Source organism: Embiotoca jacksoni, unplaced genomic scaffold (assembly GCF_022577435.1).
Source record: "Embiotoca jacksoni isolate LCO1_2020_lvr unplaced genomic scaffold, fEmbJac1.0.p SCAF_22, whole genome shotgun sequence".
Classification (NCBI taxonomy): domain Eukaryota; kingdom Metazoa; phylum Chordata; class Actinopteri; family Embiotocidae; genus Embiotoca; species Embiotoca jacksoni.
In genome coordinates this window covers 5317501-5344132 of record NW_027185363.1, presented here as the reverse complement: position 1 = coordinate 5344132, position 26632 = coordinate 5317501, and the positions used below count along the sequence as shown (strand labels likewise).

At 40.4% G+C, this 26632-nt stretch overlaps 3 protein-coding genes across 11 annotated transcripts in view; 2 read left to right on the top strand and 1 right to left on the bottom strand.

The window, feature by feature from the left end:
* Positions 1–11545, top strand: part of LOC138202993 (adenylate cyclase type 1-like) — a 38491-nt gene extending 26946 nt beyond the window's left edge. The window contains exons 7-20 of one of the 2 annotated variants that reach the window (XM_069157444.1): positions 188–329; positions 1575–1730; positions 4572–4769; positions 4884–4981; positions 5116–5200; positions 5996–6085; positions 6345–6607; positions 7423–7549; positions 8016–8177; positions 8263–8409; positions 8518–8616; positions 8756–8870; positions 8968–9092; positions 9426–11545. In XM_069157444.1, the coding sequence (XP_069013545.1) occupies positions 188–329; positions 1575–1730; positions 4572–4769; positions 4884–4981; positions 5116–5200; positions 5996–6085; positions 6345–6607; positions 7423–7549; positions 8016–8177; positions 8263–8409; positions 8518–8616; positions 8756–8870; positions 8968–9092; positions 9426–9845 (2227 nt within the window). In that variant the 3' untranslated portion in view covers positions 9846–11545. The remainder of the gene's footprint in view (positions 1–187; positions 330–1574; positions 1731–4571; positions 4770–4883; positions 4982–5115; positions 5201–5995; positions 6086–6344; positions 6608–7422; positions 7550–8015; positions 8178–8262; positions 8410–8517; positions 8617–8755; positions 8871–8967; positions 9093–9425) is intronic. The other variant, XM_069157445.1, reaches the window with a different exon arrangement.
* An 87-nt stretch (positions 11546–11632) lies between these two features.
* Positions 11633–18171, top strand: LOC138202994 (insulin-like growth factor-binding protein 1). Of its 8 annotated transcripts, none has more exons than XM_069157449.1 (6): positions 12916–13456; positions 13552–13638; positions 13724–13870; positions 16184–16683; positions 16876–17004; positions 17116–18171. In XM_069157449.1, the coding sequence occupies exons 3-6, from the start codon at positions 13831–13833 to the stop codon at positions 17239–17241; spliced, it is 795 nt and encodes a 264-aa protein (XP_069013550.1). In that variant the 5' UTR covers positions 12916–13456; positions 13552–13638; positions 13724–13830; the 3' UTR covers positions 17242–18171. The 8 variants fall into 8 exon arrangements, 6 of the variants coding, with proteins under 6 accessions (XP_069013553.1, XP_069013550.1, XP_069013549.1 ...); XM_069157448.1 differs by having other exon boundaries at positions 16181–16683; XM_069157451.1 differs by having other exon boundaries at positions 13724–16375; positions 16607–16683.
* A 62-nt stretch (positions 18172–18233) lies between these two features.
* On the bottom strand, positions 18234–23494 carry LOC138202995 (insulin-like growth factor-binding protein 3). The gene is made up of 4 exons (XM_069157453.1): positions 23122–23494; positions 21846–22096; positions 20922–21041; positions 18234–19256 (listed from the first exon to the last, which is right to left on the bottom strand). The coding sequence occupies exons 1-4, from the start codon at positions 23492–23494 to the stop codon at positions 19131–19133; spliced, it is 870 nt and encodes a 289-aa protein (XP_069013554.1). The 3' UTR covers positions 18234–19130.
* Between the last annotated feature and the right edge of the window lie 3138 nt (positions 23495–26632).

Below are 26632 nucleotides of genomic sequence, written 5' to 3'. Positions count from 1 at the left end.
ATAGGTAATTTGGTCAATCTTATGTTTGTAAAATGCCTGCAGGAGCAACATTTCACAACTTATTTTGAACACCTTCAGCACTTGACTTTTCTGCGAATGACCCGCTCAGAAGTGTTTGTAACAAAGCTGCGCATGTTTTGGGACTATAGTTGCATTACATGTTATGCTTGCCCTGTCTGTGCCACAGGAAAGTTCACATCACCAGATCTACACTCGAGTGCCTAAACGGAGACTATGAGGTGGAGCCTGGAAATGGCCATGAAAGGAACGCCTTCCTCCAAAAACATGAAATCGAAACCTTCTTTATTGTGCCATCTCATCGCCGGAAGGTATCTTAATGCAATTCTGTGTTGAGGAATGTCTGTGTATCTATGAGCAACATTATTAAAATGATAGCAATAGTCGTTCTATCTTCGGATGCTGCTATTTATTACATCATGGCCTTAGCTGAACCTTTTATTGTCTAGACATACACATTAGCAAAGCTTCTGCGTATGGTAATCCATATTATTGGACCTACATGGTAAGTCAGAGCAGGCTAGGTTGAAAAAAGAGGCTTATCTTGACTAGTTTTTTTTTTACCTCTGTGCCAATATGTACAAAGCGAACCATCCTTTAAGTAGAAATATAGTGTGACTACAGCATGTAGCATCATATGATTGAGCTCTCACACATTTGCTGTTGAGCTGATCTTCCTTGCAGCCTGTAATGGATTGGACTGGGGCTATCAAGAGAAAGAAAAAAACAGCCCGTGGCATTTTTCATCTCAAATTTGCACAGTCCGACAAACGTACAGAGATATGTGTGTGTCAGTGCATTGACGTAAACACGTACATCTCCAACAGATGTGCCACAAGCAGCTGGAGAGGGAATTTCAGTCTTGTCTCTGTATAACTCTACAGGCTTCTCCTCCTCTCCTCTCCTCTCCTCTCCTCTCCTCTCCTCTCCTCTCCTCTCCTCTCCTCTCCAGCCAACCCTTATTACCTTTCCTTGCAGCAGGTTTCACGTTATGAAAGATAAGGCTTGCACATAGGTTACGTTTTATGCGAACCAGTTACATCCCAGTTGCGTGTATTTTTCTTTGACATGTGAGAGACTTTGCTAATCCTTTTAACATAGCTGATGGTTCAACTTCTTCAAAGACGTGGCTCAGAGAAAGAAATGGCCTGAAGATATGTTGTGTAGGCTGCTTCTCCCACTTTGAGACATGTTTGTAACTTTATGTATCAAATAAGAATATATTTGTTATAACAAATGACACGCAAACATTTTCCTCTGGCCCTTTGATGTAATCTTCATCACTTTTTCTGAAACAGCTTTTAGAAGGGGAAATGAGGGCAACTGAGTCCCAAAACTATTAAAATCATCTAAGGGATTGACCTACCTTATTTTAACCACTACCTAGTTTAAATTCCTGAGCCTGACTATAATGATTGCATGCGTGTGTGCATGAGCATGTGTGCACGAGCATACTGTCCAATGCTTGTGCATGACTTATAGACCCTTACATAATATTTATTACTGTGTGGGGTATCATGACTTAATCCTTGTTCCCGTTTCTTATCTGGTGACAGATATTTCCAGGATTGATTCTTTCGGATATAAAGCCCGCCAAAAAGATGAAGTTCAAAACTGTGTGCTACTTACTAGTGCAGCTTATGCACTGCAGGAAGATGTTCAAGGCTGAGATTCCCTTCTCCAATGTCATGAACTGCGAGGACGGTGATAAGGTATAAACTCTCAGTGTCTGTGTTGACGTTTCTGTGTTTGTTCGTGCAAGAGATAAACTGTCTAGAGTTTCCCACATTAGAGAAAATAGTAAAGGCTTGTTTGGGTCTGTGAATGCTCATAAATGTGGCCTGATCTCTTTATTTAAACATCACCTGAATCTCTCTTTCTACAGTACTTTTATAAAACAAAAATTGTATGTGTTTCATGTAAAAAAAAAAAAAGCCTCACTTCAGGCGATCGCACAATATTTTAATGAGCTTAACATCAGGACTCTGACAAGGCCAACACAGATTTTTAAGACATAAGCTTGAGCTCCATAGAAAATAGTTCTGGTAGAGTTTTGGAAAATGGCAAACATTAAAGGAGCAACAAAGTGTATTGTGTTTTAGTTGTGTTCTCTCAGTAATGTGCACATAATTATGGACATAGATATTAGTATGTGCAAGATATGCATCCATATCCATCATTTTTACACCATGTGACTTCATTGCGCATCATACATTGCCCTCGTGCAGTGATCCTTGCAGTACAGCTAAATTCCTAGTGATGTTTGATGTTCTGGGCAATTTTCTGTGCATTTCCCTTCCACCGATCTCCATTGCAGACACTGAATTGTAAGCTTTGTGTCATGAGGTGTTTTTCACCTGAATACCAAAACTCATTCACATAGGTTTACTACAGTAATATTCCATTTTGCCTGCAGTGAAAGGTTTAAATCTTTTTTTCAATGAAGACAAAAATAATAACAGGTAATTTTAGATGCTGTGTTAGGAAATAGTTTGCTTAATGAATTAGGAGTACAGGTCTTTCAAAAGGGACGGATTCAGTGTCATAAGGAATTTGAAGTGATGAAGAGATCAGTATGTTGGTCCTGCCAGACACTGACATGCTATTCACCCTGCATATACTGTCAGTGAAACTGGCAATTTGTCTAACTGTCAAGGAACTTGTTGACCTTGTGCGTCAAGATATTGTGCGGCCTGGCAGCTGTGCAAGTCTGGTACTGGCTGTTTTAACACATATTTTCACACATATATGTGCTGCAGATGCATTTGTGCGCAATGTTTTATCAGACAACACAGGTTCACACCTTTATATACTCACCTCCAAAAATTGGATCCACAAGGTTAGTTGCTTATTCCAGGGTTAAGATTAACCTTTTAAAAACACACCTAATTTTTAGGCCTCTGCTCGAAAATTGCATACACATAATAAAAAGAGTATATCTCTGCAACCACAATAAAACATGATAAAAAAAAAATATATATATATATATTTTTAATAATAAAGGGAACACTTGTGAGATTTGTTCAGATGTGTAAATATCAGTATATGTGTCCATATTTTAATAATAGTTTTACTAAGTCTTCTCCCTGCTTGTTGTAGCTTCATGCAGGGCTTAAAGGGTTAAGATAAAGGTGGCAAAGGGCTGTGGTACTTATGTTTAAGCTTATAAGTAATGTGCGTGTGTGCGTGCGTGCGCGCGTGTGCGTGCGCGCGTGTGTGTGCGCACGCGTGTGTGTGTGTGTGTGTGTGTGTGTGCGTGTGTGTGTGTGTGTGGTGTTACATGTTTGTCAAGAGCTGTTGTGCTAGAAAAAAGTTTGACTAAGCATAATCCTCCTGGTTTTAAAATGTGGCCCTCAGTGTTGTAGCTTCATGCAGAAGATCTTTACTTCACACTACATGATTGTGCGTCCCCCTTATTACTACATTACCAGTAATGAAGTATCCTGACATTGTGGACAGAGGGCAGATTAGTATAAAACACAAAAATGGAAAAGGGTGACAGGTTATGTCACATATAAGCCTTCCACTGATGGTTAATTTTACATTCAGACCACACACACTTGTACTGTGTGAAATGACATATGCATTCAAGGCACGAAGGTAGGCAATACAAGGGACAAGGGTAGAATGAATAGGATTTTTGGTGCAGCAGACATGGCTGCATGATGTGTCCTGCGCTACACTGAGTGGCAATATGAAACATATGGAGAGGTTAGCATCTGCAGACCACCGTGTAAATAACCTAAAAAGAGAGTGTGAAGGATTGACAGAGATATAATGACTGAAAATAGAGAAAGAAAAAAATAAGAGGTCGGTAAGTTGAACAGAAACTGGGAATGAGGGGAAGTGAAAAAGAAAGTATGGAAAAAGAGACGTAAGCAGGGAAGAGAGAAGGGAAGAAATTACGAATGCGGGAAAAGAAATAAAGAAATAAGTATGAATATACAGAAAATGGGCAGGGAAGAAGAAGGAAGGGGACAGAGGAAATATGTGGAGGTGGGAAAGGAATGAAGAGTATATAGCAACAGGCAGAGAACACAGAGACAGAAAGAAAAGACAGAAGCAGGGAAGGACAGATGCAATGAAGAAGATAAAGAAAGAAAAGGTTGAAATCAATGAAGTCTGTGAGCTGTACACATTCTTGTCATGTCATGAACTCATGAACACTCTGGTGATCCTTGCACCCCATTTTGCCCCCCTCATACTGTGCTGAGCTGCACAATTCAGCCAGCATGCTCACTTACATGTACACACACACACACACCTCCACACAAACATCCGCTCTGCCATGTTAACTCTCTGGCTTTGCTCCAATGCCCAATGTTTTGCAAAGCTGCTCACTTTGGCTGCCGAAGACAGTTAGACACAGCAGGGTGCATTCAGTAATGAAGTTAAGTGTGAAGCCAATGTCCTAATTTGAAAGTATAATCAGCTGCCTGTGTTTATTGTTGACTCTTATTCACCCTTGTTCCTAATATGATAATGCTGCAGCCTATTTATCAAACTGTTGTTATTTGAGTTTTCAGTGAAGATTTATTTTTCCTTCCCGCCAGCGGAGGGCCATGCGAACGGCTCCCCAGAAGCTGAGGAACCGCCCCAACGCTAACCAGGCTAACTTGATCCAGAGCAGCCCCAGAACCCGGGTCAACCGCTACATCGGTCGCCTGATCGAGGCCCGCCAGACCGAGTCAGACACGGCAGATCTGAACTTCCTCACACTCATGTATAAGTGCTCTGAGCGTGAGCAGAGGGTGAGGGATTTAAGTTACTGCAGAAAAATACTGTACCACAGTGAGATGTTGTGGATGAATGAATGACTGTAGTATTTTGTTACTCAATCTAACCCGGTCTCTGGCATCACACAGTACCACCAGGTTCCTGATGAATACTTCACCAGTGCAGTGGTCCTCTCTCTGATCCTAGCTGCCTTGTTTGGCCTTGTCTATCTTCTCATCATACCACAGTATGTACACCACATGTTATTGTGGTTCCTCCCTTTCTTTGTTGCTTTTTCTCATCTCTTTAATTGAGTCTTTCACATACTCAGGTCTTTTTTTAACTAACCTTGCCATTTCCCTCTTTTTATTTTCTACTCAGGGGCACGGTGGTACTAGTCCTTCTTGTCTTCTGCATCTGTTTCCTAGTAGCTTGTATTATGTACCTGCATATCACTAGAGTACAGGTAAATACAGTTGCTTTCTGATCTTTGCCTCACCTGTTTTTCATTCACTTTCTATTGATGCACCAACCTTTACTGCTACTCTTCTGTCATCTTCTGCTTTACAAAGCTGGCAGGCTAAACATTCTTCATCATATATATTTTTTCAGTTTTAAAAGTTTTTGCTGACCAAGTGAAATTTTAAATGCACTTTATAAAACCTTTTAATAACAATTCAGAGGCCAAGCCCCTCTGTTTAAATTATGATGGCTAGTCTGATAATTTAAAAATAAAATTATCTTTGTAGCTTTCATAGGTTCATGCTCCCTCTGTCATTCTCTCTGTTCTTCACTCTCCTTTCTTACACTGACCAGCCATTTAAAAGAATTAGGATGACATGATATTGGGAACATCTCTCAGTTACAGTTGAACAGCACTACAAGTTGCAGTTTCCAAAATGACCATTAAAATAAACCAGCATCTTTTTCACTCAAGTTGAACAACACCTGAACGTTGTAATCTTTATGAAAGGAGTATTTATTGCTTGGCTGTTGTATTATACTTTATGCTTCCCCTGTCAGTTGTTTTAATGTAATAGCTGATCAATCTACCTCATTCTGCCCTAATCTCTGCCTCCATGACAGCACGGCTTTATTTCAAGCATTTGTCCTCATACTTTTATCAAAGCTATTACACTTTGGCATTGTAAACTTGTTGTGCCTGCACATATATAGTAGTATCTACAGTATACATATATTTTTAATACTGGTGTTCCTCACACTGTCATATATCTATATTTTCTTTGTTTTTGTCTCGCAGTGTTTTCCAGGGTGCCTGACCATTCAGATTCGCACTGCTCTCTGTATTCTCATAGTGCTCTTAATCTACGCTGTGGCGCAGGCCTGCGTGGTAAGTGAGAATGGCAAAAGTAAAAATGGCATCAACCACAAATGGCCCAGTTTACTGGCAAACCAGTAAGAAAAAATAATCCATCCAGCTAATGAACATACTACTGTGTACATTAACACAGCTTGTAGAGGCCATACATTGCTGATCAACTGATGTTTCTTGTGAAAAGTACAGACTGTGGATGTAGGTCAGCATTGAATTATTCCCTATAATTATCTAACGCTTTCTATGCACGTGTCTTCCTGTTTGCCTTTGACAGGTGGGCTGTATGCCCTGGTTGTGGGCTAGTGCCAACACAAACAGTTCCATCGTCATCATTGATGTGGACAGCGGCGCCAACCACACCATGGCAGAGCTGCCCTGTGACGGTGCCCGCTACGCCTTTCTGTCCTGTGTGGTGGGCACACTCACTCTGGCACTCTTCCTGCGTGTGTCCTGGCTGCCAAAGATGGCACTAATGCTTCTTCTTGGGGTACTGTATGTCACTGTGTTGGAGCTCAGTGGCTTTCGCAAGACTGCAGGGTGAGGATCACAGCACAACACACACACACACACACACACGTGCACTTTAGATATTTGTCATTTCCTGATGTTACATGACAACAATGCACACATCCTATCAGAAGAGTGAGAGCTTCCTGATCCAGTTAGGATCTGTCATGCATTTCGTGCGTCATTCGAGTATCAGAGGCAGCGATTGGCTGTGAATTTCAAGCAACGGTTTAGTGTTAGTTCGATTCAGAGAACCAACAGATGACCAAGAGTTAGAAGAGCCTTTACAGTACATGTGCTGAGATGTATGTGTGTGGAGGAGTCGTCATTTGTCTTCAGCCCACACGCTCTTTCATTTTCCACCCTTTGAAGCAGCACACATGCTTATTAGTTCCAAATCAGAAGCCTGAAAGGACAATGTGGGCTGGATGATGGTACCGCGTTAGTCGTTTCAACCCAGTACCGAGGGGCCTGGCCAATTTTATTGGAGCTCAGATCATAAATGTGCAACTGAAAAAAAAAAAAAGTGATTATGTTAAATTTGTGAAGGTTAATAAGACAAAGGTCTCTTTTGAAAAACTCATTTTGTTTAGAGACAGTTATGCATCAATAAATAATGTAATATTGTATGGTCCAAAAATATAAATCAACCGCATTCAAAGGAGGTTTTCCTAAATGTTTTGTTTTGATGTTGCCCTTCAAAGAAATCCTTGTTTTCACACTTTTCATAAGTTAGACTTTACCCATGATCTCTCTGGACACCGTGGGGGGTCCATTCAACCCTCCTGTATAGTTTTCTGTGTGGTCTTGTCCAGTGCTGACTGGTGTGTTGGTCTCTTCCACAGTGGGGGGTCCTTCCACATCCGGGGCTATGAGCCCATCCTGTCTCTGTTGCTCTTTGTCAGTGCCCTGGCCCTCCACTCCAGGCAACTTGACCTCAAACTACGCTTGGACTTCCTATGGGCTGTGCAGGTCAGGAAGTGTGTATTAATTTGTCTGTGAGAGACGCCGTGGATGTTAAGAAGCTTAAATCTTATTATCATAATATAAGCTTTAAAAAAAAGTGCAGAAATGCTGCCATCTCAGATTTGATATGTATAAACTATTGGGCTATGTGAGGAGGCTGTGTATTTTAGGCTGCCAGCTGTCTGTTCTTTGGCAAAAACAGCGTAAGAAGCTTGTTTTGGCATGGTATCATTTGGCACTAAGTGTTTTGCATAGTGGGACTGAAGTGTTGAAGCTGAATTTTAAGCCATTTAACCCTTTAACTAGCAGCATTAGTCATGTAATGTACCCAAGCCTATTAATCCAACCATGAGGCTTACAGCAGTCCATGGTGTGAAACACATAATGCTTTTTACTGACCCCATGTGGTGAAGATGAGGAACAAGTTACAGTTCTCACTGCGTCTGGATGTTTTGGGTGCTTTGTTTGTCAGGCGGAAGAGGAAAGAGATGGAATGGAGAAAGTAAAGCTGGACAACAGGAGGATCCTCTTCAATCTTCTACCTGCACACGTGGCTCAACACTTCCTCCTATCAAACCCCAGAAACATGGTGAGCCTCGCTTATAGACAGGCAGGCAGACAGACACACAAACAGGTAGATAAAGAGGCAGAAAACAAAAACAACCACAGGAATGGACGAAAAGGACATATGTTACACTGTATTCTTTATTTTCCAATAGGATCTGTACTATCAGTCCTACGCACAAGTTGGTGTCCTGTTTGCCTCAATCCCAAACTTTAATGATTTCTACATCGAGCTGGATGGCAACAACATGGGAGTGGAGTGCCTGAGACTGCTGAACGAGATCATCGCTGACTTTGACGAGGTGCGATTGGGACTTTTAGTTGTTTTTTTCACTTAAAATCCACTTGTAGGAGTTTGGAAATGGTTTTTTTTGTAATCTTGGATATTATTTTGAATGTGTGTTTTGCAGCTCATGGACAAGGAGTGCTACAAAGACATTGAGAAAATCAAAACCATTGGCAGTACATACATGGCAGCTGTGGGACTCGTCCCCACCATTGGTACTAAGGTAGCTTTTCATTTGTCTTTCTGTTTATTTTTCTTCTGCTGTGTTAATTGATGTAGCACATTACCTATTATATTGAAAAAAATATGAAGGATGATCTCATGCATAGACACTAACTTGTTGGTTAAATTCTTCTCTTTAGGCCAAAAAATCAGTTTACGACCATCTGAGCACAATAGCAGACTACGCCATTGAAATGTTTGACGTTTTGGATGAAATCAACTATCAGTCATACAATGAGTTTGTCCTCAGAGTGGGTAAGTCTACACCTGTAATAATGTGAGGTCGGGCTCTTGGTTCACTTGTAAAGTGAAATCAAATGTGACAGCTTAGCATTATTGTGTGTTTGCGCAGGTATCAATGTGGGTCCAGTTGTCGCAGGGGTGATTGGAGCGAGGCGACCTCAGTACGACATCTGGGGGAACACAGTGAATGTGGCCAGTCGGATGGACAGCACTGGGGTACCGGGAAAAATACAGGTACACAAAGCATTTCCAGTCCAAAAGTCAATCTGGTATAAGAAAGGTTTGGTTTACAGATGGAGTTTAGTGGAGTGAAACCTATTAAATAAGACAATTCTGAAAGTATAGTTCATATCATATCAAATAGAAACACAAAACCACAACTATCATATTTTGATTCAATGAGCCATGTCGTGTAGTTTAGTCTGAAGCATGTTTTGTACTTTTCCATACAAACTTGAAAAGGTGTAAAGAGCTAACCCAACTGTAACCCAACGCTTGAATTGCTGGAGCTACTTCTTTGTTTAATATAAACTTAAATATTTGTATTTCCTGTACTCTATTACCCAGGTGACTGAGGAGGTTTATCGGTTACTGAATTCCAACTATGATCTGGTCTGCCGTGGAAAGGTCAGCGTAAAAGGTAAAGGTGAGATGCTGACCTACTTCCTGGAAGGGAAGGTTCAGGGTGTGGGCACGGCAACCACTTCATCAGTGATGCGCTCTGTCAGCCTGGCACGCCGGATCCACTCTTGTGGCAAGACGAGTGTCCCTAACAATCTTGGCAGGGTCTCCTCTGCTGCCAGCCTGACTACTCATGCCAGCATGGGTAGCAACATGCAGATGAACGCTGCCAACAGCAGCAACAGCCAAGCAACATGCCTGCCCTCACCCTGCGTGCCCGCAGTGGGCGAGGAGGATGAAGAGGACATAGAGGTGACGGAGATTGAAATCGAGGCTGTGGCAGCTGTTGCAGATGTGGCAGTGTAGAAAGAAAGACAAGAATTATCTGAAATACAGCAAGAGAAGGCTGGTCGAAGACCCAGAGAAGTCAGGGCTGTCCAGGTATTTCCTATAAATTCTGAGCATCTGGCACAACCCAGGATATGCTTGATCAGGATATGAACTTCCGGAGATATGAAGAGATGATGTGGACAATATGTGCTTTGAGGGATTTTTATCTGCTTGCCACTCTTCTGCGACAAAAACTGGGGTGAAGAGAGAGACGCCCGGAATCTCAAATCCTCTATTAACATCTCCATAACAGATGATTCGATTTGTGGTGTTCTTGGGTTCCTTCAGATCCAGGTATAATGTGCATCATCGATTTTTTTTTTTTTTTTTTTTTTTTTTATGTAGCACATATTCCATGTCCAATGGGTATGTGCTTTGATATCCAGAGAAAGACTGATAATGCTATTGCTTTTGCACTGTCTTTCCAATTATGCCAAGGATACATTGCAGTATTTACAGTGTAAAATGGTGTTGTTTCTTTTTGGTTTGTGTAAGCATGCATGTGTGTACTTGTGAGTGTGTGTGTGTGTATGCATGTGTGATCAATTCTGAATTGTAACAAAACAGCACACAATCCTTTTTTTACTCTGAGCTCACTGGATGAAATAGGCTTTTTATGATACTTATTTACAGTTGATAGTGCATGACTTTTTAAGAGTTGACAGCCATAGTAACGATTCTCCTATTGAAACAAAACCAAAGTACTGAGTTCTCCATAGATCTTGAGTTTTATTCCTTATACTGCCTCACCGGAGAGGAAAGAAACTGTTGCAGTATGCTAATCATATCTGGCACATGCGACTCTCTCAGATATCATCAGCAAACCTAACACGTGTCGTTTTGAACACTGGAAAGACAAATTAAGATTTCCTAAATATCTGATGTTCTTATACAGTCCTGATTCACAGTGGTTTAATGTAATGTGGTAAAGGATACACATAGGAAATAAGGAGGCAATACAGGTAAATAGAAGGAACAAACAAAGGTGTGAAGACGTAAAGAGAAATTCTACAGAGTTGGATGTGTGCTCCTATGGAAACTAGTCAATGCCGATACTAGACCAGTCACAAAGTACGACAGGACATTACAAGAGGACCAATACATGGTGCAAACATGAAATCCAAAGGCGTTAAGGATGACATTCATCTACACAGAAAAGATCACATAGATAATAATAAGCACACAGTTGCATGACCATAATCCTTTAGCCTTGGCGTTTCAAATCCTCCATGTGCGATCACACGTTTTGTTGAGGCCACAGAAACTTTGGTGCAGTGTCTGGCTGGTGACGTCTTTCAGGCATATACATTACTGTACTACTGCTTTTCGTTATAGTAAAGCTACATTTTGAGTTATCCTCAGACACTATAAGCTTTAGCACATCTCTCAGATACAGTCTCAGAAATACGAGGCACTTCAGATATCTTTATAGCCTGTATCTTTATCATAGAACTGTCACTTGATCTGCAAAAGTGTAAATACATCATGTTTCAAGTTTTTGCCTTACTCAATAAGCTTACAGTGATTGCAACCTGCCTTTTTAGATATATTCACTTTGATATGCAGATCGTACTTTTTGTAAATAACCAAAAGCTGTAAACTATGTTGTATCTTGTACAGTGTAAAGTTGGGTTATTGAATATTTTGTAATAAAGACAATATTGGTGTATAAAATATCATCATCGGTATGACTATGAATGTCAACAAATATGTAAAAATTGTGTTGTAGTAGTGTATGACATTATGATTGGGAGTGTGAATTATCACCTTTTGTTGATTTTTAAACATTACCAAGAGAATCTCAAAACTAAAACACAATATTTACCCATTACCCTCGGCATAGCAAACAATCTCCATCTAACAAATACAACTTTTTATTGGCTATTTTCCTTGTTAATTCCACTCTAAAATGTAATATTTGTATTCTTCACACCTTAGTTAATAGCTCTAAAAAAAAAAAAAAAAGCTTTCACTCCACACCACAGAACAAGTGAGACGGTAAAATCTGTGTCCTTCCACAGCCCACCACCAGATGAATGTCACCATGTCTCAAAATTGTTTTCCCAGGGCTGATGTAAAGTTTGTCTGGGGTTCACTCAGTGTAACAGTTAAGTCAACAAACACCTGGTCTGCTTTTTTTCCCCCATTTTACGAGTTAGAACAATGCTGCAATTATTTTTGCTTCGGAATGAAATACCACAATAATTTGCAATCCACCGTAGTGTGGATTTATCTTGAAAGAGCTTTTACTTTACAGAAAAAAGCTAAAATGTGCAGATGTTATCACTCCAGGGTAAAGGCAACGTCAGGCTATGAAGGGGATCCAAGGTAAATGAAGGTTACCAAATAGCACTAGCGCTGGTGTCATCAGGGCTAAAAAGGATCAATGAGTAAATTAGGTCATGCCATATATAGAATACAATGTATATATATTTATAATACTTACATTTACATTCGGTTAGATTTCAACAAACAAAAAAACAAAATCAAGTAATTTCATGGATCCATATTTTTTGGGGGGAATTTCAAAGGAAGGAAACTTCTTTTAAAGATTTGGTATTCAGTTTAGGGGAGGAAAGAGATACAAGTTTTTGTATTTTTGTTTTGTTTGTGGTGTTCAATATGTTATATTCATTTATACTTTTTATTCACTTATTACTGTAAATTTATTCTTCATATATGCTGAATTGTATGTTTTCCTGTTGACTGATTTCATATTGTTGCATCAACGGCTGACTTGCTACTGTTGCAAGAGACAGATTTTTTTTTTTTTTTTAAACAAGTTTATAAGTGAGAAAAATCAAAGCAGTAGGTTATATTTCTTTATTTTACATTCCAATTGCTTTTTTTTTTAAATGTTATTTTCCTGCTGAGACAAGTCAAATGTCTGCTGTGTAAAAGGTCTATTGTTAAGTGTCCACACCTGATCTGAATAATCATCTAACTACGACCTGGCAGCACTCACAGCAGAAACTGCAGGATCTACATGTCAGGAAAAGCTCAGTCATCCAGCTAAATGGACATTCAACGGCAATATGTAAGTCTAATCTGTTTTGTATTTCATATATTATATGTTTTAGGAATGCAAAAATGTATTCTGTTATTTATTTCAAAACAACTCGGAACAGAGGAAACATCTAGAGCCCATTTATGAAGTGACAGAGCCAGAAGATGAAACTGAAGTAAGAACAACAGGAGACGAAGCAGAGGAGGATTTTCCATTTCAAGAAGTTTTGGAGACAAAGGACGAACTGGCAGAAGATAAGAGTGAAGAACAAGAAGATGAAGACGAAGAAGAAGAAGAACAACAACAACAACAAGAACAAGATGAAGAAGAAGAAAAAGAAGAAGATGATGATGATGATGGTCTGCTGAGAGTTATGAGACCTAAGAAGCTGTCTCATTCCATCAACCAGGAGAATTCCATTCAAATGCAATCTACTCACAATCAGCAGAAAGAAATGTACAATTTCTCTGTGTCAGATTGGACCACACATGCTGTGGATCCAAGTGATGAAGCTGCACCACCTGGACTACCGAGGTTATGGAATGAGAAGAGATCCAGTAGTAGCAAGCTGAGAATAAAGGTAAAAATTATAGCGCACCTCATACTTCTATTTAAGATTTAACAACACACAACTGAAATGGAAAAGAGATGATTATCTTTTCTTTTTTTTTTAAGATCTCTGAGAGTAGGCAGCAAAAACAGACACCACATAAGCCATCAGTGGAGAAGTCAAAGAAAAGCCACAAGAAGAAGTTGCAGCGTGTGAGTGTTCATTTGAAGCAAAGATGTTTTAATTTTGGATTACAGTGTTGTTTTTTTCACCGGTGTCCTCTAAATTATTTCCAAGGAGGAGCCGTTTCCTCAGTGGCTGGTGGACCTGATGATCAACATCGAAGAGGCAACGACGCATCAACTGGTGGTTGAGTAACACTCATCATCGCAGGCCTCAGATGAATGAGAAACCCAATGGACGCACCAAGCAATGACCTCACTGGTGAATACTGAATGTAGAACAAACATCAAAGCTCACTCACCCATATGCAATGTGCAAGTTACTGTTTCTTTTGTTGCTATAAGTGGGGGGAAAAAAAAAAGAAGAAGAATAAGTACATTGGGTACAATTTAGAAAGTAAGGCAAAGTGGTTTCCACTAATATTTCTTTAAAATTGTTTTTTGATTTGTGTGGCACCTCCACTAACCCCTTGCTGAATTTGCCATAACATTATTTTCCCTTTTTTCTATTGGTAGCCAATTAATCTCTGCTTCAGCCACAGAAGGCCTAAGCTCCTCTACTTCAACCCGAAGCCATTTATATCCTTTAAAGTTGGTGTTCTTTGATTTAAATTACATTGTAGAAAGCTATTTGAGAGGCTGAAGCTCTCTCAGTGAGCACAGTCACTCACAAAGATAACCTCGTCCATATTGCTTCTCTGAAGCAACAGGGACAAAATGATCTTTACTGGGAGCAACATGTTAGCATTTGTTATGTTGGCAGTCAGACTTGAGCATGAGTTTTCAAAATATTATTCATTTTCAAAAAAAATTCTGAAATGAGAAAACCTTTTTTTTTTAAATATTGGACTAGTGAAAATATTACATCTTTTTTGATGAATGTACTCACGTACTTGTCTCGTGCTTTATCACCACACGCAGAAAGGCAAAGAGAAAAAGAGACAAATTAATATTTACATCTTTAATTTTTGCACTTCAGTTTATTTAAATATAAGTACAGCTCTGTTAAGAGAAAAATAAAGTAGCAATACTCGTTAAATGGACTCTGTGGTTTTTATGTTACAGCCTACTGTAGATTACTATATTATTGAAATATTTAGAGCAAATGTAAATAGTATTTTAATGTTGGTCATAATGGGGGTAATTTTAACTTGTCTAAATACTGCTGGTAATTTACATTCATAATAATTTTAATATTTTATAAGCTCATTCTGCAACTACATGTATTAAACATTGTAGAAGAACAATATTTGTACCTGTGCTGTAGTGAAATCAAAGAATAACAGTAAGTTTTTTTTTTAACATTTTAAAATCAATCACAGCCTCCCTATCAAATACTTATACAACCAATATACTCATCATTTTATTGTTTCTCATTGTGCTGTAATCCATGCAGATCCTCACCACTAATAGTTTCCAGGGTTTTAAACGTCATCTTCCTATCTACATACACATACTTGGGTTTATTGCAACCTGTGTTGCAATCATAAAAAAAAAAACTTCAGTAATTGATCCTGATCATTTTATTGGTCATTCCTGGTTTAAACATTATTACAATGAGGGATTTTTTTTTTGGAGTTCCAACATGAAGTATTTTATGTTGGAGTCATATAGAGTACACAGCATGAGTGCTGTTGGTGTGCATACCACCAGATTAAGTAAGTCATAGCATCTGGCATTTGCCATAGATAGTTATGACAAATACTACACCATGGAAACAACCAGTTACTCCCATCTTTCTTCAGACAAACATGTTGTGATTCCAGCAGATAAATCCATAATGTTAGGGTTATGCAATGCTAAAGGGAAATGACCTTGTTGATCTGTTTGCCTGATAAGAACCTTTACCAGCAAGACTAAAGGGACAAACAGATTTTAGAATCAAAACAGTGTCAATCTGTCAGCATTACTTCACCAAATAAATATTTAACAGCAAGAGTCACAGTTTTAACTCTGACCAGTCATCATCTCATGGCGTGTAACTCCTTGGCTTATCTATATGCTCATCATTATTCACTACTTCTTTTTTTTTCTTTTTTTTTTACATTTGTTCAAATAGAAGCGCTTTTGTAACTGCTTTCATAACATCAGAGGTAAAGACACAGTTCAGTAATTCGGTCAGTCAAAAACAGGCTTGTTTTGATGTAGAACCACTTTATGTTCCAGCGTCAATATTGACAACAGACCTTGTGAACCTGGATCTACGCACATCAACCAGGGTCATCCACCATTTACGGCAACCTTTTCAAAAATATTTTATATTTGTGGTCAACGTGTCAATCATTAACCCTTCTGGAGGCCAGATACCCATATAAATAGTGTTGGATCGCAGAAATCTCTTTGGAAGAAAAACTACACTCATATAGAGTACTTTTAAAGGCCAACTCTAAAGAGCAGAATAATTTCACCAGAATACTGGAGATGCTTGGATTATATGAAAAACTGAGATTTGTGGCAGCAGTGGCTCTGGCTGTGTTGGGTGTGGTGAGGTCATCCCCAGTGGTGGGGCCCGAGCCCATCCGCTGTGCCCCCTGCACACAGCAGAAGCTGAACGACTGTCCTGCCATCCCAGCAGACTGCAAGCAGGTGCTGAGGGAGCCTGGCTGTGGCTGCTGCATGGCATGCGCTCTGGAGGAGGGGGTTTCATGTGGGGTTCACACAGCCCACTGTGGTGAGGGTCTCCACTGCACTCCCAGGCCTGGTGAAGTCAGACCACTCCACGCTCTGACCAGAGGACAGGGAGTCTGCACTGAAGACCTGAACCAAGGTAGACTTAATGTGTCATGGTTTTCTCTTTCACATGTTTTCATTGTCAATATTTCTCACTTACAACACTTTCAAATATTAAAATTTCAACTTTACAAAACCTTTAAAACAGCATTTATTTTATGTATCACTTTCAACATTGAAGTATTTTCTAAAATCTCTGCAGAAGAAGCTGATGTAGTAACTGACCATAGCTCCCTGCATTACCTGTTGGGGCTTAACCTTCCCTTAGACCAGCAAGACACAGCTGAGGGCCAAGAGAGAATCAAGGCCAAGGTCAATGCCATCCGCAACAAACTGGTACAACGGGTGAGGAAAAAAAACATCTTTTTTTTTTTTTTAGATGATTCAAAGTCAATTATTACTCCTTCCACAAGAGGGAGCACTTGGCTCTGAGGGAGTGTGGATTTTCTGGAGAAGTAACCTGAAATTATGTAATTTTGCAATGTGATGTCATTGTTTATGTGTGGCTCTCACTATTTGTGTTTCTTTTTTGCACAGGGTCCTTGTCACATTGAGCTGGATGCAGCGATGGACATGATAGCCAGCTCTCAGCAGAAACTAGGAGACAAGTTAACAACTTTCTACCTCCCCAACTGTGACAAGCATGGCTTCTACAAGGCCAAGCAGGTGAGAATTTTTCAGAAGTTTTCACAAAATAAAATACATTCCAGCTCCTGAAAGAGATTTATCCTAGGTTACTTGGTGATTTATTTGTGAGGGTTGCGGTCTTTATTTCAGTGTGAGTCATCTCTGGTTGGACCGCCTGCTCGCTGCTGGTGTGTCTCTTCTTGGAATGGGAAGAAGCTTCCAGGATCGAGTGACCTGCTCAGTGACTCAGAGTGTCATCAAGAAGTCACTCACTGAAGAATGGACTCTGTTATCATTCACACTACACAAACAATTGATAGACTCAAGCAATCATGTTTTGTAACTTAACATTAGGTAAACATATAGATCTACTTCTCCGCCACCTGATGGACTGACTTCATTTTGCAATTTTAGAGGGGGAAATTTCCTCTCATATTATTTACATCCTGTATGTATCACAAACTTATTTATTCACTACTTGTATATTCGTACCAGCATTAACATTTGTCATTTTTAGATTTTTTTATATGTTTGCCTATTTTTTTCAATTGTAAATAGGGCAACACTGTATATATTTGTGTTTCTGACTAAATAACTCCATTGCTCAAAACCACAGGTCTGCAACTCTGCCAAGCCCGTTTCAGAGTCTTCAGGATCATTTCTTTCTTTTTTTTTTCAATTCATTCAAGAGTGGAGCTGTGCATGGCACGAATCAACACAGCCGCTCATTCATTCAACCTGTTGACATTGTCTGAATGTATCTCCATTGGCGTTTCCTCAACGGGTATTGGGGGAAATACTTAAAGTGCCACAAGTATGCGTATGGTGGCCGCGCACAAACATATCAGGGCTCATCCAAGCCACTGTGAGGTTTGGGGTGGGTTTTTCAGCATTTGTCTACCTCGGCTAGTCTCTGCAGGTCCACTGGATCTGGTGGAGCTGAGAGGAGCTCTCTGCTCCACCTTTCTCATATTGGGGATTTTTATTTGCCTTTTTTGACTGTTCTAGTATTTATTATGATTATGATTATGATTATGATATCTTATGTTTATGCTTTTGTTTGCTGCTCAGGTCACGTGCAGTGGACCAACTTTATTGTGAATGCGATTTGCCAGGAATGCCGTTATTCCATTATTGGTCTTATCAAAGCAGTGTATATAAAATAATTCTGTGGATATGCATCCAATTAAAAAGTTATTTTATCAAGATGGATCCATGTCTAAATGTGTCAAATGTGTCGTCTACTTTGCAAGAGTAAAAAACAACAATCATTTCAAACTGCCTTTATTAAGTAAAAATAGACTTCTGAGGGTTGCATTATTCATGCAAACAGCATATTTACTTAAACCAAGACAAGTGCTGAAAAACATCACTGGCTACACAGATCGGAGACAATGGTCAGAGGCCTTTATCTCAAATATTCAGCTTATGCAAAGTGATAACAAAACAGTAATAAAACCGCAGTACAGAGTAAAAAATGTCTCTCTTTCTGTGGTTTCAAATCCAGCATAAAAAAAAACTTGATATGCACTGTAAAGTTTGAGCTGCAAAGTCCCGTCCAACTCCCTGAGGAGCAGGAAGCAACCGGAGGGGAAACAAATGGAATTCATACAAATAGGAATTCATAGTAAGGCACTGCATGCTTACTCTGAAGTACATATTCATGCATATCTATGTTTGCCATGACCACTCACAATGTCTTTAGAACAAATCACAAGCATACAAATAATGATTACACGTCACAAGCATGTAGACATATGCAATGCCATTTAATTGTGCGTAAATGAGGGACTACTCTCATCACAGTGTGTGATGAGTCTCTCTGTGTTTATTTTAATCAGGGTGAGGCCTCTGAGATGAATTCTTGAAGTGTATCATCTTCCCACAAGCTGTCCAGGTTTGAGTCAGAGACAAACAACTTATGATGAATCCATCCATCACAAAAAAGTACAGAATGTACAGGCTTTCTCGTCCTGGTACTCTTCCTCTGTTACCCTTGCTCTGCCTCAGAAATAAGGTCCCACAGGCAACAGATAGAAATAGCAAACATCCATATATCGGCTGAGCCATCTCTTGACCTCTCTTCCAATATCCTCAGTGTCTCCATTTGTTTACAATTCTTCTTGTTCACTTCCAGCCTCCCTCCCTCCCGTCCTGCTCTGCTCCTATTGGCTCTCAGAGTTGTAGTACTGGGCGTCTCCTCGCTCCTTCCCATCAAAACCTGGCAGAGGCTGCCCATATTTGTCCACACACCAACAGAAGCCTCGCTTTCTGCCTTTGGATGGACGGCACTGAAAGTGAAGGAAGGAACAAGGTGAAGGGAGGGAAGCTGAATATGCAAATCCAGTTGAATGTACAGCATTATGGGTAACAAGCCACTTTAGTCAATGAAGTAGAACAGCAGAGTTAAGAGGCATTAATGGTCAGATTGTGCTGAGTCGACGCAGCCTTGGCTATCCAACACGCTGTGGTATTTTGAGCTGCTTTTATGGTCTACCTCCTGTTACACACACATATAGAGACCTTAAAGGTAAACACAAACCTGGTAAAATATTTGCTTAGTCCCGTTTGTGAACAACTGTGAACCAAGATCTATTTTCAGAAGCTGGTGGCCAGTACGAATCATCTGTTGCTGATTATACCCCACAGCTCCAAATTATGGGTACTACAAATGACTTACAGAGTCTGTGGAGCTACCCAAGGGCTGTTATTTTACTGCCAATTTTACTAAAGGTCAACCTCCACTCTAGTAAAACATGCAGCCATTCATTTTAAGGGCAAAAGCAACTGTACTGCTGCTCCACGGAGGAGTTAGAGCTGATCAGGAGGGAAGACATGTTTATTTAGTCCAATATGTCAGAGGGGGTTTGACTGAGCAAAGTAGAACTCTCTGATGTGATCAGATTTAAAAACACATCTTACAATCATGTTGAAAATAATGTAGCATAAGTACATTTTCAATTGTAGCTGCAAGACAAATGTATCTCAATTTGTATAACAGGAAACTATTACAGTAATCCAAATTTGAAGCATCTGCTTCAAGCATGAACTCTTCTCTGGGTAGTTTTGTTTTCTCCAAGAGGCATTTACTGTGCTGTTAATAAGAGCTAAAATAAGAGCTGTTTTAGTTAAAATCATGGAATTGTCCAAATTAAACTGACCGATGTGAAATGTCTGCCACTCCTTCAGCGCCTGAGGGCTCAGTGCGGTACACTAGGTCCACTCTACATAAACAAAGACAATGAGCTTGGCGTTGTGAGGCTGGTTATGAGATGATTGCAGGTCAAGGAGAACACTTCCATTAAGCAGGAGGGACTGCTGTGTAATAAGAAAAGCTGCCTCGGTGATGCAGTGGCGCGGGAGCCCTAAGTGCCTCCATATGAATGCGTCAGAACCACTCATTTATTACAACCCGATCGTGGGTGAACCATGTGAGCGTGGGGATGGCTGCAGCTCTATTTCTGTGTCTGCCTCTCAAAAGTCCAGCAATTATGGGGCGAGCACATGGGGTGCCGGTGGCCACCTTGACGTCTGTCTCCCTGGGAGGGTTCCCGTTAAACGGCCATCGTCCCAGCCGTCAACCCCGCTGGGGTTTGGCCCCTGTGGTTCCTGTTTCCAGAGCCAGTGGCTCGGGTCTACCTCACTGGTGTGGTGGTGCAATGATGAGGCTCTAATAACTACCAATGGATAGAGGAGGACAGCAACAAATCTTTAACTGGGCTGCACGAGACCTGAAGTTTGAGTCACTACGCTTCAGCATTTAATCCTTATTAATGGAGCCTGTAAGAAAGTCAAATGCTGATTTCCTTTTTACAGCATTTCATAGTTGTAACCAAGTTTGTATCAAGCAGAAGATTAAGTAATGTGTCGGCCCTTGTGAACAATTTCCACTGAATAATGATGCAAGAATCTGTATCTTAGCAAACAGTCAGCAGCCAATTTCCAGTTTTTTTTACCTGCTTTTTCTTATAGAAGCCCTTTTTGTCACAGTTTGGTATGCGGAAACCTCTGGGGTTGAGAATGTTGGTGATCTTGAGGCTGCTGAGGATGCTCTCGATCTCTCTTCGACATGGACCCTAAAAATGAGAGAACAAATAGTCAGTTATCTGTTCTTCCTTTTAACATTTGAAACTCTGCAGCTCCAACTTAAAGAGATATAGATGCAATTCAGACGGTTAACATGAACAATTTAATTTGGCAGTGATTTTGACATAAATGCTTTTGGGAATAAACACCTTAACAAAGCTGACTCACGCTGCATCACACACTGCACTGCTGTAATACCTAAACAATGGGGGCTGCAATATGAAAGAGGTGGCGGATGAGAAACGGATTCATCTGACTTGTAGAGGCTTAACGGTTTGCCAAAGCTGCTTAGAACTCGTACACGTCACACATAGGATGGAGGGGGGTGGGGTGGGGAGGGGGCGGGGGGTGTAAAGTGAATTTAACCAGCTCAAAGATGGAGCCAAAAAGCTTGTCCTCAAGTCCAAGTACTCCGGTCACTAATCAGAGCAGCCAGTCAAAGCCCATTACTAGAGTGTGCTCACTTCTCTGGCCAAAGAGAAGATCAAAATAGCAGCATGGCTTCCCAACAGGCACTCACATAGGCCAATCCATCATTCGCTGGCTCTCAGTACACCCGGCACGCGGACGCCTTGTGGCCAAACAACCGCCTGACCCAGGTCAGCCGCAGGGCCATGGTACCCGCTTGCTGCCATGCCATTCTACTGCTCATGATTCCTGCCAACCGTCAGCACTGCTACCCAAAGCGTTTCATCACCCGCAGGGGGAGAAAAACACCAAAACACAGAGGAAGAGGAGAAAAACATTCCTCCAGTGTGCTCTGAAGACAGAAAAATATTGGTTGTGCTACTTACATACTCGGGCTCCTGTTTGGTCTCCAGTGAGAAGTTTTGTTGGTCTGTGAGGAGTGTTCCTGGGAGATCCTCCATTTTAAAGCTCTGGGTTCTCTTCTGCTGCTCCCGTCTCAGGACTTCTGACTTGGCAGAGGGGAAAAAGGGGTGAAGTGGAGGCCTCAGTGGTCCAGTGGGTCTGTGGGTGCTGTACGAGGTTTGAAGACCTGAGCCGGTGGAATTCCGCTCCTCTTCCTGAGTCTCAACATTCACTGCTGAAGTTTGACAACAGTGTCTTTTATTTGCAAAGCAGACAATGACATTCATGATCTTTCATTTAAGAGTAGTTTTCACCTTTTATAACAAGCTAGGGGTCATGGGTCTTCATATATATAGTCACTTTTCCAGAGGCATTCTCAGTGATAATACACATAGGAGGACTTCCTCTTCAAAATACCAAGTGTTTCTATTACAGCCTGAACAATACTGGATTTTCAGAGCCAATACCAATATTAGGAAAGAAAAAATGTCAATATGTTGAAGGAAATTATGTCATTAAAAACTTGTGACAAATATATGTAATGGGAGCAATATATTTTACAATACAATAATAAACTTAATTGTGCAAAATGACATCAGTGCACTTATACGGCAAACTTCACTGAAAATGGTATAATTATGAATAACTATAAATTTGAAAGAAAAGACACCAAAATAAAAAAAATAAAAAAAATTCTGCAATATGATCTGTTATTTAAAAAAACATTCATATTGGACAACATATACACCGATACTGATATATCGGTCATGCCAATATCGGCCAATATCGGTCGTCTATGTGTGAACTTTTAGCCTTTGACAATGATTTCAGGGAAGTTCAAGTCCTCACACCGAGGTACAAAAGGAGACACCTATCTGATACTGAGACACCTCTCGTTTTACAATCAATGTCCCACTTGGACTTACTACACCGTCGATTCTCAACCCCACATTCTATAAATGTAGAGAATGTTTTGGGTAAAATAAGGTGGCTTTCTATTGATTCGTGCAGTTTTGTCGATCAGTTGTAAATCCTCCCACAGACTGTGCATTATATTAGAAACATCTTCTCAAACTGTCATCAAAGATTCTCCAGCTCCTCTGCTTCTTACAAACCCACCTAAAACTCGGTGTACTTGTAGCCTGTCGCACATACTATGTGTTTAAAAAAAAAAAGATCACGAGACACTTCCATCCAGTAAAACAACAACAAAAGAGCGCACGTGAGAATATGGATTCAAGGTGCACGCCGATGAAATACCTGGTAGTTCATTGACTGGGGGTGTTGGTCTGACGGTTAGTTTCTTGTTAGTAGCGTTTACACAAATCCCACGTCCCTCCAGCAGAGCCTGCAGAGGTTTCGTTTCACCGGGCTGATGTTGACAAGTCAGCCCGGAGCCGCATCTCCCGGTGTAAACGCCGCACGGCTGACCGAAGCTCAGCGCGCAAGTCATGCAGCAGCCGCAGCCCGGTTCGCGGACTTTCTCGGCGCAGTCCTTGGGTAAAGGTTTGCACAAAAGCCGCGCTCCGACGTCACATGGCTCGCATCTGATAACCGGTCCGGTCGCACCTGACCTCCGGGTGAACGATGCCAGGACAAAAGTCATGCAAAGTGCGCGAAAATAGGAATCCATTGTGTCATGTGAGAGCATATAAAAAGGAAGAAGAGCACTTTCCGACTGTGGTGACTTTTCACTGGGCAGCTTCTCTCTCATTCACATAAAGCCAACGGACAAAACATCTCAATATATAGACCCCAATGACTGTAGTCACACCCCCGAATACCTTGTGGTGTACTGATGAATTGCCTCAACAACGTTATTACTTTAAACATCAGAGCAATGTGCTGAAGGTTTGCGCATCAAGAGAATTGCATTTAGGATGTGGCTCTTCGAGATTTATACTGGATAAAATGCGTTTGAGAAAACGGACTGTCCGCTACGTTTAACAACTTTTTAACCTCAGTTGAGCGAGTTGAGTTCTTCGTGATCGGAATTACCAAAATATAACCCTGTCAGGCTTTTAGACACGCACTCAAGAAAGTAACAGTTGTTGTTACCAAAATACAGAGATACACATTATGTCAGGTCTTAGTTTGAAGAGAAAGGAAATCCAAACACGCTATGCGCATATTCATCCCCAGGGGGCGCCATGACTGTTCCATGTGTTTCAGGCATTGAACTTTCTTTACTTCAGTGCACCTCCACTGCAACAATAGTTAAGAGACACTTTGCATTGAACTTAATCTCAGTTTTAATCTGATTTGGGTTTGTATGTTTGTCCTTGGTTGCATTTATATGTTTAATGTTGAGGTTGTGCTAAAATTACTTTGTGTACAATGTCACAGGTTTATGTTTGTGTGTGTGTGTGTGTGTGTGTGTGTGTGTGTGTGTGTGTGTGTGTGTGTGTGTGTGTGTGTGTGTGTGTGTGTGTGTGTGTGTGTGTGTGTGTGATCTAAAGGCCCAAGAGGCTGTTGCAAATCACCCTTCATGACCTGTATATGGTCAAAAGGTAGAATTCATCATCAATAATCAATAAACATGATTGATGATTATTTCAAGCTTTGACAGTTAGCCACCACAGCTGCAACTCCAGAACAGCTGACACATTAAAGAATAGATGCATACAATACCAACCGAGTAACTTCTGATAGGTCACCTGAGAATGATTTACATGTCTGTCTACTTTAATTTTCACTTTATTTTCACTACTATTCTAATATATCACAATATACAGTACATTATAATGTATATTGTCAAAAATCAATAAACATTCACTTATGGCGTAGTAGCTACATATGACTACTCCTGCCAATGTACAAAATGTAAATTTACACGCTCAGTATATGATTGATGATGATTACTAATGATGCAGGATTGATTGTTTTACAAAGATCCAATTTTTTAGCCAGATGATGTCAAAATGTATAATAATCAGCAACAATATTTTCTCCGATTGGTTGACACACGCAGTCTTGTTCATAACAGAAAATCAAACTTATTGTTAGATTGAAAAGGTTACTTTTCCATGTGGTGTTCAGTGTTTTTGTGTCATGTGAGAAATATACCTGATGTACTTGCTCCTCACACATACAGTAAAAGCATTTGTCTCTGAACTGGTTGTTTGGACGTGTGACATAGTTGGGCCTGTTCTGCTCATTTGTCAGTGCTACAAAGCAGACCTTAAAATAAGGACACATACCACACATGTAATTGAGAAAATTCCTGAGTAATTAGATCTGTAGCATTTTTTTAGGCGCACTATTAATTGGTCACAGATGAGAGCAGGAATACACTCACACAAAACTGTCCAAAATACCTCAATAGAATAACAGCAGTGGAGTTAAAGTGCATTGTTTCTTTGAGCTTTTGAAATTTCTGGGAAGTCAATGTCAAATTTGTTAATTGCCAACAAAGCCCTGGCGTACTGCCGTCTGTTAACAGACAGGTCTACAGCAGAGCAGTGCTCAGTGGAATGCCAAACATTTGTTTCATACGCTGAAAAAAAGCTTGCTGATTTTCCTCCCTTTCCTCCACTCATAGCCCTTTGGAAGGGGGTCTCTCAGCCACCTGTGCATATTCAGCATAGCAGAGGAGAGCAAGAATAATGTACTGAAGGAATGTTGTCCTGCAGAGCAGCCACTCAATAAAGAGGGAGTGTGAAGAATGTGTTTTTGCACACACAGGATATTACTGTACATGTGTTTAACATAACCTGCTGTCAAAGGCTGAACTGGTCAACCACAACTGCTTGTCAAATCATAATCTGGGCAATTTTCCAAGATGATCTGGACAAATCAGACACACTCACTTGAAGCTCTGAGAGCGGCCTGCAATGGCTCCAGCAGCCAGATTACAATTTACTGTAGCTTTTTGCACTGAGGCTCTCAGCTAAGTATAAACTAATGCCTGCTTCTGGAAGTCTCGATTTTACCTTAAATCTCATTAAAACCATAGATTGTTTTTTTCCTGCATAGTTGTGAGCAGTTATTCTGCTCATACTGCTTTTAATACTAAGTGTATTCTTGTATTTAGCAGCACAGTAACCTCAACTATAAAAGAATTTAAAGGAAAGAAAGCTAATTGGTCACCTTTAGTGCTACATTTTATGGCAGTGCAGAAAGCTTTTTGAACACAACGTCCTTCAAAGCATTACAAAATATCATTTTAAAAGTTTATCAGCAACATGGAATTTGCGTGTGTTTTTGTGTTGGGTGAAATTAACCTTTAACCAAATCTGTAACATTCATTTACAAGTGAACAATTTACTTAACATTAATCTAGGCCAGAGAGAAAAATGTAGAGCGTGTATTACTAATGTATGATCAGTTTATTTTCATTCCATTTCAGTAACTCGGATGTAATATTTTAATGCATTCCAGATAAAATTAATTATTCTTTTAGTTTCCCCAGCTCTGGCTCTGTTAGTGTGATTTTGTTTGGGTGCAGTGAACAGTTGGAGGGAATAGTGTTAGTGTAGTGATGAGAAAAGGCACAAGAATCTGCAGCTATAGTACCAAAACTCATAGATGGAAAAGCACATACTTTTATCAGCTGGAGGTCTGCAGAACATGTCTGGTTTAACCCAGGAGAAGGATGTGTGTGTGTGTGTGTGTGTGTGTGTGTGTGTGTGTGTGTGACCCTCACTCTCAAATACCAGCCGACCCTTTCCCCTTTCTCACTTGGAATTTGGGATGGCCGTGGGGGTCTGGTGTGTCTGTGCTTGTGGAGAGAGAGTGTGTGGGTCCACACTGTATGGAGGTGTGTTGGAGT

Bases quoted from the DNA above. Each gene is read 5' to 3' on its own strand.
- LOC138202994 (XM_069157446.1), top strand. From the start codon at position 16,030: ATGCTTGGATTATATGAAAAACTGAGATTTGTGGCAGCAGTGGCTCTG. The intron at 16,684-16,875 runs GTGAGGAAAAAA...TTTTTTGCACAG, and splicing joins GCAACAAACTGGTACAACGG to GGTCCTTGTCACATTGAGCT. The intron at 17,005-17,115 runs GTGAGAATTTTT...TCTTTATTTCAG, and splicing joins GCTTCTACAAGGCCAAGCAG to TGTGAGTCATCTCTGGTTGG.
- LOC138202995 (XM_069157453.1), bottom strand. From the start codon at position 23,494: ATGGATTCCTATTTTCGCGCACTTTGCATGACTTTTGTCCTGGCATCG. The intron at 21,042-21,845 runs GTAAGTAGCACA...TCTCATTTTTAG, and splicing joins CCAAACAGGAGCCCGAGTAT to GGTCCATGTCGAAGAGAGAT. The intron at 19,257-20,921 runs GTAAAAAAAACT...CTTCACTTTCAG, and splicing joins GCTTCTATAAGAAAAAGCAG to TGCCGTCCATCCAAAGGCAG.